Source organism: Falco naumanni, chromosome 9 (assembly GCF_017639655.2).
Source record: "Falco naumanni isolate bFalNau1 chromosome 9, bFalNau1.pat, whole genome shotgun sequence".
Classification (NCBI taxonomy): domain Eukaryota; kingdom Metazoa; phylum Chordata; class Aves; order Falconiformes; family Falconidae; genus Falco; species Falco naumanni.
In genome coordinates, this window is record NC_054062.1 from 7,677,944 (window position 1) to 7,693,920 (window position 15,977).

At 48.0% G+C, this 15,977-nt stretch overlaps 1 protein-coding gene across 2 annotated transcripts; it reads right to left on the reverse strand.

Annotated features, from left to right (window-relative positions):
* Window positions 1-674: 674 nt before the first annotated feature.
* On the reverse strand, window positions 675-10,297 carry PPP1R26 (protein phosphatase 1 regulatory subunit 26). 2 transcript variants are annotated; one of them, XM_040606604.1, is made up of 3 exons: window positions 10,081-10,297; window positions 2,925-7,037; window positions 675-2,657 (listed from the first exon to the last, which is right to left on the reverse strand). In XM_040606604.1, the coding sequence occupies exons 2-3, from the start codon at window positions 6,974-6,976 to the stop codon at window positions 2,648-2,650; spliced, it is 4,062 nt and encodes a 1,353-aa protein (XP_040462538.1). In that variant the 5' UTR covers window positions 6,977-7,037; window positions 10,081-10,297; the 3' UTR covers window positions 675-2,647. The 2 variants fall into 2 exon arrangements, with proteins under 2 accessions (XP_040462538.1, XP_040462537.1); XM_040606603.1 differs by having other exon boundaries at window positions 675-2,674.
* Between the last annotated feature and the right edge of the window lie 5,680 nt (window positions 10,298-15,977).

Consider the following 15,977-nt stretch of genomic DNA (forward strand, 5'->3'; position numbering starts at 1 on the left):
TCCTCGACTTGCTACCACCAGTCTTCAATGGCAGAACAGAAAGGATCATGAGCTAATCCTGGAGGCTGCAGAAGCTGTGCTACAGAGGATGCCATTTAGAGATGCAGTGCTTTCCAACTGAATCACAGATCTCACCTGCTGAACTCTGCCTCAAAAACAGGAAGCCCCTTTTGCTAACCCTTCTGGCACTAAGAAAGGGGCAAGCACAAGGGAAGACTCCACTTCTTGACCACAAACACCAGGAAAGAACACTGCTGTTAGGGTTTTGCTAAAATGACAAGCACATGACAGAACAGCCACAACTTTTTTTTGCCTCTGTCCTTCGTAGATTCTCCTTCTTCATTTTTTGTTATTAAGAACAATATCCCTTTAAACAGACACATCTTTAAAGATCTGGATTGCATTTCAGTCACAAGGAAATCAGATGCTGCTGTCACATAGGAGATCAGAGTCTTGGCGAGCGGGTGGCTGAAGACAATAGGAGGCAAGAAGCAAGAGCAGCTGGTGGCCTGCAATCCTGTTCCCAGGTTCGGCTAACATGAATGCTGTGACTGTCTGCAAGGGTGACATCCTTCACTCACAAATCTTATTGGTGCAGGTTAATTACATCTTCGGACTACAGTCAGGAGGGAAAAAAGGTAACGCAAAACCACTGACACAAACCATAGCAGCACTCTGGTTTCATGGTCCATGGTCAGAACCCCATTTATTAAACATTATAAACTTAGCAATGTACACCATTTCCTATATACAAATCAAGTTTATCAATTTAAAAAAGTGCTGTTTAAAATTAGGTTTTATTTAAAGCACAAGATAATCAGAATTGTATCTTAACTGAATCAGTTCACTAGTAGTATTGAGAACACAGACACATCGACAGGGGCACAAAACACCTTTTAAGTCTTAATGTTGATTTACTGAAAACTTTGAGGAGAAACATTCAGCTTATTTTATACAAACAGTACATAGTGCTTCCACCATGTCTATTAAAGTTAAGTATATGGTTTAATCCTTTTAAAGCAAGGTACTCTGAAAACTTCTATTTTAAAATACCAGCCTATTTACCTATTCCAAACAAAAGGCCCAAATCCTGCAACTGAATCAAGGCAGACAAAAATATATGCCTGTGTAGAGGGACTGCAGGCATGTGAGCTAAGTAAAAAACACTTTTCCAAAGTATCCTACCACAAAAATGAGATGATCTAGCACACCCATCTTTTAAACAAACCAACCAGCCAACCTAAAGGACTATAAAAAGGTGGCCGGAGAGTAAGAAATGTCAAGTGACCACTATAAACATGTTTAAAATGTAACTGCACAACAGTATAAACACACAAACGATGTTATTTCTCTACATGCCACAGTTACTTGTTCCATTCTATGCTATGCCGTAGTTTGCCAATATTCTGCAAACACGATCACACCAGGGATACTATGCAATACTGGATCTGTTCTTGATGCTTTTGCTCCATTTTGCAACATTAAGGCCAGCCTCCAGGCTGCTGAACTGACTGAGAAACAAACTGACACTAAGTGGTAGTTTGCCTGAGAGAAATTCTGTAGAAGACCAGATTGAGAGGACATCGCATCAATTCACAGGGACAAGATGTAAGAACAAACTACTCAAAGGACTTCTAAACACAAACAAAAAAGAAACAACCAGCCAATAGCTTAAATTCACACTTCTTGGATTTTTCAGTGAAACCAGTGTGGGGGCACTTTTTTTTTTTTTTTTATATGAACGTGCTACTTCAATCCTGTTTAAAGTTAGTACAAATAAAAAGATAGTAGTGAAAAATTGCTTTATTCTGGCTGCTGGAAATGGAGGCAGACAAAGCGTTACCAGTATGAAAGAACAGTGCTGAAAATATCCTTGGCGTTTGTGTTAGACTTCCTACAGCAAACCTAGCTTTGTTCTATTGCACAAAAATTGTTAATGAAAATAAAAAGTTCACAGAAATGTAACATTCTAGAAACCACTTTTGAAAAAGGAAAGTAAGGGCACTCAATTCAAGAAAGTTCATTCAGGAAACCAAAAGCCATCCTGTGGGTAACTGCAGGGCATCAAAATCAGACTTGAGAATAACGAGGAATTGTTTCAGCCTTGCAGGCCCAACAGTACGTAAATCTAGCAAAATCCACAGAAATCACGATGTCTGAACAGACACGCTCCTTCACTTTCTCAAACTGCCATTGTGCTTGGAATCACCCGTTAGCGGGAGGTTTCAGGTACTCAAAAGGTACTTTCAGCCGCTGAGATGGCTTTACACAGGACGTGCAAACAGACTGATCCACTTTATTTCCCTGAATTTGCATGTGTATCTTCAAGGATGGATCTCCCCACCTACCGCTGTGCTGACATTGCCGGAGTTCTGCTGAGTGAACTCGCCCAACGGTCCTCAGGGTGGGAGAACTGAGACCTCACGACACAGGATTGTCCTAAGGCAGCTTGAATGTGGCTTGAACGGGAACAGATGTCAGATAATCTGCTTCAAAAGTGTAGCATCACCATCAAATGCTGTGTTTTTCTAGGATCTCTAACAGATTGCCAAATGTATTCTGTGCGCAAACAGGTTTCCTTTTGATATATGATTCGAGGCCTCATAATTTAAAGCGTGATTAGCCAGTATCTTCTTATCTACAGTAACTACAGCATCCTGTAGAAATGCAAGCCCTAAAAATCATTATAAAAATATTTTCTTAGAGCACTTTAAATAATTTACAAAATTCTACAAAAACTATGTATGTTTATCCATGATATCCCTGTTAAATAGAAGCATTTTTCACATTAGTGTGTATATGATATACAGATATCAGTGTCTCCCACCGACTCTCCTTTCACGTCTCAAGTTTTATCTGGGTAGTTACAATGATAGTTATTTTCTAAAAAGACTGTTACTGTAAAAAAAAAAAAGTGTACTTACATATTTGAAACCTTTCTTTTCAAGAGGGAATCTGGGCAGTCCCCTGCAGGTAGGTCAGTAAATTCTGCACAGGTTTTGTCTGAAACTTCCTGCCCTTGGTCCACTTCACAAGCAGTTTCCCTATTCTGCAGGACAGGCATTTTTCCTTCCAAACTGGAGCTGGAGACCTGAATTTCTTCCTGCCTGTCACTGTCCTGGCAGATAACATCCTCCTCCTTAATGCACATCTGCACACCGTTATCTGCACATGCTCCTCCACTAGTTTTATCCGCTGCTACTGCGGTCACATTTAGTTCCTGCAGTGGGCAACCTGAACTTGGATCTGGCCTCTTGTCCTGCTGGTTATTGTCTCCCTTACTGCACGTGTGTATACTTTGCTGAGATGCGTCTCTGCTAACTTTATCCACTTTTACCACTACTGTACTGTGTTCAGGGCATGGGGGATCTAAACCTGAATCAGCCCAGCTATCTTTGTGGGTATCTCCTTCCTCGATCCACATCTCTGTGTTCTCAGCTTTGGATGTTCCTCTGCAAACCTTATCTGCTTTTGCTGCTGCCACGCTCTGTTCCTGCAAGGGGAGACTCGAATGTGAGTCTGACTGGTCTCCTGAAGCACTAGCCTTTCTGGAACCCTCCGCTTCCTCTTCGATACACAAAGGAGCAGCCTCAAGGCTTTCACAAGTTTCTGCTACCTGGGTACTTGACACTTCCACAGTGAGCTTCTGAGAGAGGTTAGATTCTTTTATTGCTGTCGTACTCTCCCCACTAAGTTCGCCTTTCGGCAAGGGGGCTTCTTTTCCCTGGTTAAGCATGTCTGTATCCTGTGAAGCAACCTCTGTCCCTAATGCACCGCTCTGGGCGAGCAAACGCTCTGCTTTCTGCCTTTTATTCAAAAGCATGGACTTCTTCCTGTCCCGAGCATATTTTAGACCTGCAATAAATTTACTCGAAATTTTTAGGTGAAAGGTATTCTTTCTTTTAGATCTAGACTTTGCATTGATTACTTTTCGTACTTTACAACCTTCATTTTTGCTGGTTTTAGGTGGAAGTGTTTTCTGCACTGACTCTGTATGAGGGACATCCTTTTTACCTGTTGCATTTCCAGCTAACTCACCAGCAGCAATACCTTTAACCCCCACCACTCCTTGCTTAGCTTTCGACTGACCAGTAGTATGAAGATTAACATTCTCTGCAGAGGAAGCAGATTTCCCACTGCCTTGTAACATTGCACTTTTCCCTTCTGTTCTCGGAGAGTTCTTCAACTCATCAGTTTGCTGAGACACCCCAGTCTTTTTACTCTGAGCCAGCATGAGGTCAATCTCATTTTCAACCGGCTGTTGCTTTGCTTTTCCTTTATTAGCAGTTTGTTTGGTCACTCTCAGTAAGTCCAGAGTTGTATCATCTTTTTGTATCTCTGGATTGCTTGCAGAGTCTTTAGCCTTTTCTGCCAAAAACTTCCTAATTTCCTGTTCGATGCTGTCATCACTGTCCACTGAACTGCTGTCATCAGCATCTGACACAGCTGTGAAAGTACCTTTTCTATTTTTAGCTACGTGCAGGTTATTCTGGTTTGAGACTGGTTTAGGTTTATACCCTTTTTTAAGTTGTAAGTTAAACTCTAAGTTCTTCATGGTTTCCGGTTTTTCACTGGTACATTTGACATTTATGTTGTCTGGAGGATTTCTGACTGCATTCTCTTTCACAGCTTTTCTAGGTTTTGAGAGGCAGCTTTTCAGTAGCATGGGATTTTTACATTTCCACTCGTTTTGTTGGAGGCTACTAAATTCATCTAGCAGCTGAGTTTCCGTCTCGCTAAACCTGACTCTCTTCTTGCACTGAGATTTCTGGTCCTTGGACTTCTTCTTTAATTTTCTTTTAGACCGTAAAAGGTCCTTGATAGCACTATCAAGGTCCTCGTCGCTATCCAGAGAACTGCTCTCATCATTCGAACCATCCCTCTCTTGTGTTTGGATGGTATTTTTCATGAGCTTTGTCGCACTACTCTGAACCTGCACGAAAGGATTTACGGAGTCCAAGGCCACACATCTGCCATCAGATTCAGTTAGTTTGGAAGACATCAGCTGCTGCTGCTGCCTGGTTTCTTTACTGCTGAGCCTCTGAGCATCACAGAGTTCTGTGGGGCTGCTCAGGGCACACTCCTCTTGCACAGGAAATCCTGAGTAGCTACCTGGCTGGAAAAGTCCTATGTCCAGCTGCTCAGGTGGTTTTGATGCCCCTTGTTTTGCTATTCTGCCTTCCCTTTTAAGTCTCCTTTTACGACTCAGTGATAGCTTCAGTGTTTTGGGAAGAGAAGGCTCAAGGGTACCAGTGAGGCTGTTTTGATCGGAAGGCAAAGGCATCTGGATTGAGTGTGACAGGCTGGGAGGCTTTGTTCCAAGGTTTTCTGACTGTGCTTTCAGAGCCAAAAAAGCCCTGATTTCTTGCTCGATACTGTCATCGCTGTCCACAAGGCTGCTGTCACTTTCACAATGGGAGGACGAGAGAAGCTGGGGAGAAAAGGAGTAGTCTGCAGTGAGTGATTTGTTGTCACTTCCCATTTGGGATGGCATGATTGTTTTGGAAATATCAAGGATAGCTTCTGCACACATGAGTTCTGCAGATGTGTCTGCTCTGCAAGAGGCCTGCAATGTGAGCTCACAAGCAGCAATCTTGTTTTCTGGAAGTGCAAAATGTCTGGCTTTTTTCAGTGGTTTAAACAGATTGTTAAATTCATTGCTGGTGCTTTCTAATTCTGTTGACTTTGAGTTAATTTCTTTCCTCTTGTTGCCTGTAGGGCTTTTATGAATTTCTGGTGAGGCACTTTTTGTTGAGCTAATTGTCAGGCTCGCAGAAATGTCCGCCATCCCCTTTGTATCAAATTGTTCCCTCTGCAAAGGGACACAGTCTCTTGCATGACCTGCCTCCTTCCTGATTTTCTCCAGCTGATAAAGCTGAATGGCTTCTTCAATGCCATCATCGCTACTTGAGTCAGATGCGTGCACGCTCTCATTGATAAGCACTCTTCTTGTCTCCCAGTAATTAGCTCCACTTTCTTCATTTTGCTCTACTAACCAGGGCTGGCTGGCAGTGCCCATTTCCAGATACGCTTGGTTCACTTGGCTGAAATCACTAGGCTCTGCCTGGATTTTGGACTGCAAACACTTGGACTGTGTGCTGGTTTTCTGTAGCTTGGCATGGTGTCTCAAGAGGAGTGCGTTACAACCTTGCTTTAGAGCACCACAGTTTGTTTTGTTTGTTGTTTCTTTGTTGCATTTTAGGACAGATCTGGCATGGGAATCTTTTTTATCCTCCCCAGTTACACACTTACTAATTTCTTGCTGCTTCTTCTCATTCAAGAACTGCACTATTTCAGCCTGTATGCTCTGTTCAAAAGAGTCATCGCTGCTGATGCTCTGAGGGGAAGCAGGCTGTAGCCTTTTACCAATTCCCAGGTGGTCAGACAGGTACTCTTCAGAGAGCATCTCAGCTTTAAATTTCACGGGGAGCAGGTTACTAGCCATTTTGTTCTGTGAGAATTCTCTCTTAAACCTTTTGTCTCTGCTTAAATTTTCAGAACGCTCTGCACTCCTTTGCAATGACTGGTCACTTCTGCTCTTTGCTTTCAAGTACTCTTGAATAGCTTCCTCTATACCTCGGTCAACAGAATCGTCACTATCAGAATCAAGCAAGAGAGTCCCAAACCCCACGTTCTCTTCCACTTCAGTGTCATCTGAATCAGCAGGGCATCCACACTTGGTATACTGAGGACGCTTCTGTAGCAATGCGGTGCTAGATGCGACCCTGTTACTAGTGCCCTTTTCACCCTTTTGTTTCTTCTGCATAATACAATCATACTCATTGTTCATACCCAGGGGAGACTCTTGACTTTGCAGGTTGTTTATGATCATCTGAACTTTCGCACTTACAGAGGTTCTAGTGACGTCCCCTTCGGATTCAGAGAAGCAAACGGGGTATCTACAATTCCTTGCTGGTCCAAAGGACTCCCATTTTGTCTGAAGAGCTACCAGAGGAGAAGCATTCATAAGGAACATTCTAGCAGACAACAGCGAAGTCCACAATGGAACAGATTTTCAAGCGGGGCTCTCTTCCATCCTACAACAAGAAAAAAAGGAGGAAAGTATTTTTTATTATGCATCTACCTTCTAGAAGTTTCATGCAATAATACTGGTTACATAAATTGCAAATCATTTACGCTCAGACATACTATGCCAGATAATCACAAGAGTTACTCCTCAACATCACTTTAACGGGTAAATCAGTCACTACTGCCATTAAGGATAAGACAAAGCACTCATCATTTGTGGTTTTCAGTGCTTTCTGGCACAACCATAATCCAATTCAGGTAATTATCTTCACTTCTGAAACTCCTCCTGCACTTTCCATCGAAGGCTGCGCTCTTTACCTATGTTCCTAAGTAACCATGTATTGGCAAGACCCACAGAGAACAACCCTGAAGACACTTCAGTGCAGAGGTGTGTGTGATCCCCTCCTGCACTAACATTGTCCGAATATTTTTGCGTGAAATATTGGCAAGACAGAAAGAACAATTTTAAGGGAACCTTTCATTAAAAAAGTGGAATTGGTGGGAGTGGAAAGCCCTGCAAAATACTTTGCTCCCTGTGTTTCCTTTGGCATAATTGCCCTTTTTAAAGAACTCCCACCGTGTGTAGCTCAGCTTCTTAGTTGTGACGAAAGCAACGTTGACTATGTCCACGTAGTATAAAATGGACAGATGTGAAGCAAGCCTGCCTGTGATCTGAGATGGTGCAACACAAACCAACACCTATTCAAAGAGCGGAGTAACTGTGTTAGCATGATGCCTGGACTCACACACTAGCACGACACAGCTTTTACTAGTTCTGCCTTGGCATTAAACACATACAGCTGAGGGACTTGGGGCAGCTCAGAGAGGAAAGGGAGCTTATTTCTTCCCCAAAAATACTACAGAGCAATAACCCTCAGACATCAAACATTCTGGCCTCACTGCAGGATAAAAGCTCTTGATATACACAAATATTCAGGAGTTTGCAAAAGCAGGACGAAGATTATGAACTATTCTTTGTGCCACAGCAGAAAACCCAAACAGAATGAAGCCCCGTTTGGTGGAACAATGAAAAAAAGCCATCCAGAAAATGCCAGATAACACCCCAAAGAGTCCCACAGTCCCACGAGGACCGAAGGTTTCACCTGCAGCATCATTTGGTAGGATCAAACCAGCATCTGGCTGACAGAAGGCAGACAGCAAGCCCAACAAAAACCTACAGCAGCTGGGTGGTTCTTCACACCCGATCCACAGTCTCGCACCCCAAACCCAACGAACCCCCACTGCAGTAGGGCGCTGGACTCTACCGACCTACAGAGACATGCTTCTGTCTCCGAGTACTCTCCGACCTTGCCTTTGTCAATTATTCTCTAGTTCTGGTTTCGAATTAATCAGTGGCAATAAATATTTTAAAGAATTAATGATTCTAAACTCTGTAAAACTTATAACTCTATTTATTTGCTCCCAAGAATAAGGTAACAGACAACTAAGGAAGCTGATTCTTTATCGCTTTTTAGAAGAGCATGGTGCTCCAACAAAGAATACGACTTCTGTCAAAATTATTCTGGGACCTGCACTCAGGCAGCAGTTTTATTGCCATCTTGTTACCAGACCAGAATATTCTTTAAATCTTGTTGACCAAGGCAGGGTCAGCCTGAACATGCCTTACATGACATCTGCAGAGCACTTCGCTCCAAACACACCACTGATAATGCTTTTGCCGCTTCGTTCACCGGTTCTCTGCCGCAGAACATCTTAGCAGAATACACTTTAGTAGTGCAAGCTCTGGACATCCGTTTCTGATTTTCTTTTCCTCAGTGATAACTCATCTCAAAACATCATTCCTGCAGAATTAAAATTTTAAGTATAGTGATCGAGAACATCCCCGCTGGCTGGCTGGTACCCGGAGCAGCCCAACACACACTACTTTAACTTCAACCAAAGATTAAGTTTAGACTGACTCCAGCTCCGTGCACGCCGATAAAGCACCGCGCTCCCGAACGTTCATGTATTTGCCCACGGATAAGCGGGAAGGCACCTCACCAGCAGCCACCACGGCTCAGTGCCCCAACTTCCAGAAAGGTGCGAATGAACGCACGATGTCTTAAACGGCCTCCAACACATTCACTAGGGCAAACATACGTTAAAAACATTTTTCCTTGTAATAAGCAGCTAAGGATGAAAAAAGACAGAAATCAGAAAACCTAATTATCTTGAAGAAATGCAATTAACACGCACAAGCTCCCAGCTTCGTTAAAAAAAACAACAACAACAACAAACCCCAACTTATTTCCTATTTAACCTATTTCCACAGTTTCCAGGAAAGGGGCAGGTGCCTTCGTTACCCCACGCCCAGACTGCAGCTGCCCTGCAAGAACTGCGGGGGGGCGCGATGGACTGCCCGGCCCCAGCCCCCCAGCCAGGGCACCCACCCAGGGGTGCGGGCTCTGGGGGGCACCCACCCAGGGCACCCATGGGGGGGCGAGGGGACACCACTGGGGCATCTGGAGGCTGCCTGAGGGGGAATGTGAGGGAATACCTATGTGGGAGGCAGCCAGAGGGGAAAAGGGGACACCCACTGAGGCGAGGAGAGGAGGCCCTCACAGAGTTGGGGGACCCACGGAGGGGGTGAGGAGGGGGTGGCACCCACGGAGGGGGTGAGGAAGGGACACGACGGGGACTGGCCGGGGGGCACCCCCAGGGGCTGCCTGAGGGGCCAGGCACGCGGCGGGGTGTCCTCCAGAGCTCCGTGAAGGGAAACGAGGACACCCACCCGGGGGGGGGGCGGGGCGGGGGCAGCAACCGGAGCGCTGTAAGGGGCCATGAGGGGACACCCACCCGCGGGGGACACCCCCAGCGGGGCTGTGAGGGGACACCCACCCTCGGGGGCCGCCCGGAGGCGACGTACGCGGGGCCACCGCCGCGGGGCGCCCCGCCCGCTGCCCGCGGCCAGCCGGGCCCTGCCCGCGCCGCCATGGCTCCCCCTTCCCGCCTTCCGCCGCCCTCGGCCGGCCGCGCCGGGCCCGGACCTGGGCCTCGGCCTCCGCCTCGGCGGGGCCCCGCCGCGCCGCCCCGGCCGCCCCCGGCGCTCACCTGTGGCCGCCGCCGCCGCGGGGAGAGGCCGAGAGGGGTGGCGGTGGGGGCGGCCGAGCCCGGGCTCACCGCTCCGCCGGGCTCCGCTCCGCCGCTGCCCGCCGCGCTGGTGCAGGGGCGGGCGGCGCTTCCTTCCCTGCCCCCGGGGAGCGGGAGGCATGCGCCGCAGGGCTCCGCCGGGGAGGCGGGGGGCGACCGCCCGGCCCTCGGCGGCCGCCGGCTCTGCCCGCCGGAGCGGCGGGGCGGGGGGGGGGGCCGGGCCGGGCGGGCACAAAGGCAGGCGCGGCCGCTCCAGGGGGAGGCTGGAGCCGGTTCGGCGCCCGGTAGCGGACGGTCCGGCGGGGAGGAGCGGGGCTCTGGGGCCCTTTGCAGGCGCGGGGCGAGGCGTGGGCCGCAGCCCCGGCCCTGCCCGGCACCAGGCTCGCTCCCTGGGCGTTCGGGACCGGAGCCGAGCGCAGCCCGCGGCAGGAGAGTAACCCGGGGTGCAGCGGGGGAGGCTCCAAACGCGGGCACGACGCGCCGCTGAGTGTCCCAGACCCAGAGTTTGGGGATGCAGGACCAGGGCTGAGGTTGAGAGCCGAGGCCTGTTTTTCTCAGTAGCTGAAGCAGTTGGTGCGCGGGCTCCCGGAGTTACCAGGGCATCGGAGCTTTCACGTAGGGAAACAGGAAAGTTTTAGTGCTCTGTCTCTTCTCCGCGTGGCTGGTGAGCAGCTTTTCCCGAGGATGCGCTGCCAGCCGTGTCCTATCATCCCTGCGCTTCCTGAGCAGAACCAAGCCACAAGTTCCTTCTTTTTTGGGACACCCGTTTCAACCTGCTCATTCACTAAGAAACAGAGTGAGTCATAGCTCTCGGTTTGTATCACAGGCAAAGTTTTCATTCCTGCTTTCTGGCAAACAAAATCCTGGTGTCTGAACCCAAAGTGCTGCCTATATTCCCTTTGCCAATGCGGTTTTTTTCTCCTGTGGTGCTTGAGCACCTATGATGCTACAGAGGGAACCAGCATCTTCTGGCTGGGTGTTGCCAAAATCCCATGGGAAATGCTCAGGCTAGGAGATGTCAAGTGAACAGCGGTGGGGAACAGCAGGTACAAAGGGTCCCAGGCTGAAAAATGGGGTCCCAGCCCATGGCGGTGCAGATGGGGCACCGTGCTTGTACCCCACTGGGCTCCTCTGCCCTAAGGGAAATTACTGCTGGTGTACAAGAGAGCAGTGGATGTCAGAATCAGGCCTGTTATCCTTAACAGGTGTCATCACATCTAATTATTCATTTTCTGTGTCACTTTTCATTCAAAGCTCCAGACACTTTGCTTGACTGATGTTGCCGTTTCTGCTGCAGCTTTGACAGCCTGTCGCAGCACCGCAGCACAGCTCAGAAGTTTTTTTAATTCAAGAGTTAGACAGCAATTTCCTTACACAGTGATAAACACTGGTGAGCATTTAGCCCGGCTCCGAGGTGAATATATTCTGTCCTTGCATGAGAAGGTGCTGCTGGCAGACTGAACCTGCCCTGTCCCTGTCCCCAGTATCGGTGCAGTGTTGGTGCCAGATACCGTGCATCTGAGCTGCAAGGCTCTTCAGATGTTTTTGTGCTCACTCTGTGGGAACACACATTGCAAGATGTGGGGCTGACATATGCTGAGTGCTGTGGAACAAATTTCCACCTGCTTTTACCCCAGAGATGCTTGTTTTGGGGAGCACATGTATTTTCATGCCCTGAGCAACTGCGCCTTTCCTGGATTCCAACCTCACGTTCTAGGGATTTTTTTCCCCCAGGAATTCTTTACCTACCAATCCAGGTCTGACCCTGAGGGTGTGGGACAAGACCATGTTTCAAAGTGTCAGACACAGTTATAGACTCATATTAATTTATCTGCTGCTCTTACAATAGATAAAATGGAGCCGCTAAGACTTGGCCTGTGTGTTCTTGTCCCTGGGATATATAATATGCTTTTATATTCTGAAATGGCTCGCTCGAACAGGACTGCTGAAAACAGCACAGCCAGCATCTGTGTGCAGAAGGAAACAATGAACTTGCTTTTCCTTAGCTGCAGAATTGCAGCCCGGAGGTGAGGACACTTTGCTCCTTTTACCATATCCTCCTAATGCCACGCCAGAGGAAAGAAAGGGCTCTTGTATTCATGTGTCCTCTCCGGCCAAGCCAATTTGCATGTGAATGCACTTTAAAAATAAAATTAAAGTCAAAGCTGTGGCCAGAGGCCTGATAAATGTTTTTGTGCACATGCAGTTGCTTGGAAGGGGGGAGGCTCGTTGCCGCTGGAGAGCTCTGCTGTTACCAGCGGAGGTGGCATTTTATGGCTCTGCAGAGCAAGTTGCCTCCATGTGCAGCCTTTGACTTGAAAGAGGAGCAGAGCCTTTCCCCAATGTCCCATTAGGGATGATTTGTCTTCCTGATCCATGATCTTTGCGGAAATGAGAGCGGTGGTCCCATCCCTGTGTCCCCGCTGAGCGGATGACAAAGTCATGAGCGCTAATTGGACCCCTTGTTAGGATGGCTGGAATGGCTGGGAAACATTCATGTTTTCAAAATGAAACATCTTCCCTGACCTCAGGATCTGCTCATCCCATTTGCAGTTTATTGCAGGGGGTAGGAACAGGTGCTCATTAGAGGTGGCTCTGGATACATTAGAGGCAAAAGCTGCTCTGGGTTATCAGAGGCTGAAAATAGAGCTCAGGTGATGCTTCACCACCCCCCCCCACCCCACCCCCCCGCCCCCCCTCCAAGAAAGAGGACAAGATTAAAAACAAAATAGTAAGAATAAAAGGACTCACCTTGCAGATCTTGTTGTCAGGTAACCTGTGGCTTCCTGGGCAATTACAGTTCCTACATGGAGCTGTGTTAAAACACCAGGCATTTCTGCCACGCTGCTGTTTCCTTGGGAATATGAGTCACACCCAATGTTGGCTGAGGGCACAGCCATGTCTAGGACACGAGGGATGTTGATAGCCTCAGGTTCTACAAACCCTTTCCTCTGCTGGTGGCAGTTTTGCATTCCCCGAGCGCGTCTCTGGATTTTGGGGCAAAATCAGTCCACAAAAGTGAAATCCTCCTGTGACCATTGAGTTTTTGTTGGAAGAAGCGGTGGGGAAAGGATGCAGATGGAGTCCAATCTGAACCTTGAGGTCAGTTAGTATTTGGGGTCCATCTATCATCTGGCTCCACCAAGCTTCAGGAGGCTCAAAACTTCTGGAAAAAGAGGTGTCAATCCCCGCTTTAAAATAAATCAAGCAGGCTTCATACCTCTGGTTCAAAACAGGGCTCAGGAGTGCCTTGAGGACTTGTTTGCCTCTTGCACAAATTTTCTCGTGCTACAAGCTGCAGTGAGCACTGGGCACGTCCTGGGTGGCAGCAGATCTCGGGGAGCAGCAGGTCACAGTGGTGGCCCTGCTCCTATGTCCTCCTGCCCCACTCAGCTCCTTCAGTCTGATCGCAGGTGGCGTATTAGATGGAGTACAACTGGATCGTGTAGTAACATGGTAAATTGAAGAGTTTAGTTGTTATTTAATAAATGCCAAGGAGACTCATGAGGCCTTGAACTTATAATGGAAAGATCTAATTTAGAAAAGAAAAGGAACAGAGATGTCTGTGAAAGCTGCCAGCAAACAGCTGGGTATTGAACACTGAACATTTCTATCTACCCTCTGAATGGAGCAGAGGTGGTGTGAGCTTCCTTACAGCTGGGTGCTGCCCGGGGAAGCAGCATCTGGGACAGGAGGAGGTCTGAGGACAATTCTTGGCAGCTCAGTCCTGGGAAGCTCTGCTGTGTCTTGCCTTGACACTGTTGCTCTAAATTGCTGTTGGATGCCAGATTTTTTTTTAGGAAAAGAGACCCACCGTCTCCATGAAACACATCAAGTGGAAAGTATAAGGCAGAGGCATGGCTACAGAACACATTTAATGTTTTTAAGTGAAATCTGAGGAACTTCCCACTCGTTACTAACCATTATACAGACCACAGCTGAAGGTCTCTGTGGGACACAACTAATTGCTTTTGAAGATGTACCTTTTCAGTAGTAACTCCCAGTGTCGCTGGCGTAAGAATACAACCTGAGAAATACAATTTAGTGCCAAGAGGTTTAATTGCAACCCTGACCTTTCCTTGCCATCGTATGGCAGCGACCTGTAAAATTTCGAAGGAAACAATGGCACCTCTCATATTTTGTACCTAGAACCTTTTAATGGTTTTTGTACCACTCATTCCTATATAGGTTAATTTATAAATTTTTCATGTTTACAAACATGGAAATGTGCCGTATGGGCTTTTAAGAGTTTTCTTTACGCAAGTCTTCCCTTTCTGTCCAGCTTTGTGGGCTTTGCTTTGAGGCAATGCTGTCTGTATTCCCAGAAGGACATTTCCTGCTAGATTCCCGTTCTTGTCACAATTCTGCTTCTGCCCATTAGGTGTCAGACTGTTATCGGCACAGTCTCCTCCCGTTCCGGGGCTTGGAAGAGGGATATGAGAAGCTGGGAGCTAGCGTGGCTTATCTCGGGTGCTGGCTGCACGCTCGCCTATGGGTGCTACCCAGAAAGGGCAAACTGGGTGGAGTGGTGCTCATTGGGCCACCAAACTGGGACTTTCTGCTGGCCTTGGCCCAGGCTTTACCAGCTGTGGTGCCACCAGAGCCACTGCCAGCTCATCCCAGGGCTGCAGGCAGCAAGCCCTGCCCCAATCCTGCAGGGTTTTGCAGTGCATTTGTATTTTAGATCACTCGTATTTGCATTCCACAGGTCAGGTCTTCATATTGCAATAGCTCCTTCCTTCTGCTCTTGGATCTGCAGGGTCACTGAGGTGCTGCCAGGGCAGTGATGTGCCTCTCCACCTCGTCCATCATCCCCTTGGGAGCGAGCAGCTGAGTGCAAGGTGCCAGGACAGCTCAGAGATTTCCTGCTTCTCAGGGTTTGGGAGCACTGATGAATGCACAGGTATTCATTCAGGGACAGAAAGTCAGTCTTTTTTTTTTCTTTTTAATGAAAATTTTAATGTGCAGTTTCCTTCAGCAACACTTTGATTTCAGCCACAAGCCAGGATATAAACACAGGCACTAGGTGCCATGAGCCAAGGTGGACGGTGATGAAAATGGGTCTGTGAGCTTTAAAATGGCCTATTTAAAGGGCAGGATCAAAGATGTGTGGTGGGGTAGATACCTTCCCTGCTACACAAAGAAAAGCTATAATGAAACTGAGATGCTGTGCTTGCTATATATTTCAAAAGGAAACTGTTCTGCTTTGACTTTGTGCTGCAATCGCCGAAAGCTTGAAGGGGGCTGGGGGAGGAAAGGAAAACAGGTTGTGCTCCACCTCTCCTCATTACTGCTCCTCTCACTCTTCTGCTGAGAAGTCCCAGCATGGCTGTGGACTTGTCCATCTGCAATTATCTGTGTCTTGCATTTACAGAGCGCCTTTCCTGGCCAGCTGCTTGTTTGGGAGCATCCCTGCAGCTGCCACGAGGCAGGGGGCTGATGGCTGACTTCTGTGGAGCAAATCCCGATTCCCAGCAGAGCCGTCCCAAGCGCTGTCCCAGCCCCTGTTAGCTCTAAGCCAGTGTTTCTAAGAGGCATCTTCACACGCAGGGAAGCTTTGCAGATCACCTTCAAGGAGTACTCTATTTTTAGCATCCATGGACTGTCTTGGCTGCAAACAAGTGAAACCTCTCTGCAGTGAATTCACAACAGGGCAACTGGCAAGTGTTCAAAGCCTCCGACTGAAGCGTGGCACAAAGGAAGCGATGTGTCCCCGAGGTCCCTGTGGAGCGGGTTGAGTCCAGGCTGCCACCGTGGGATACTGCCTGCCCGGGGATGCTGGGGTGGGCAGCGGAGAAGGCAAGGGCCAGGGCCATGGTGCACAGCAAACCTCATTCACCGACGCCTTTGCAATTGCA

What these genes read in the sequence shown, in the direction of transcription:
- PPP1R26 (XM_040606603.1), bottom strand. Translation starts at nt 6,976, where the DNA reads ATGTTCCTTATGAATGCTTCTCCTCTGGTAGCTCTTCAGACAAAATGG. An exon ending in AAAAGAAAGGTTTCAAATAT is followed by an intron (nt 2,675 to 2,924) that starts GTAAGTACACTT and finishes AATGATTTTTAG; the next exon opens with GGCTTGCATTTCTACAGGAT.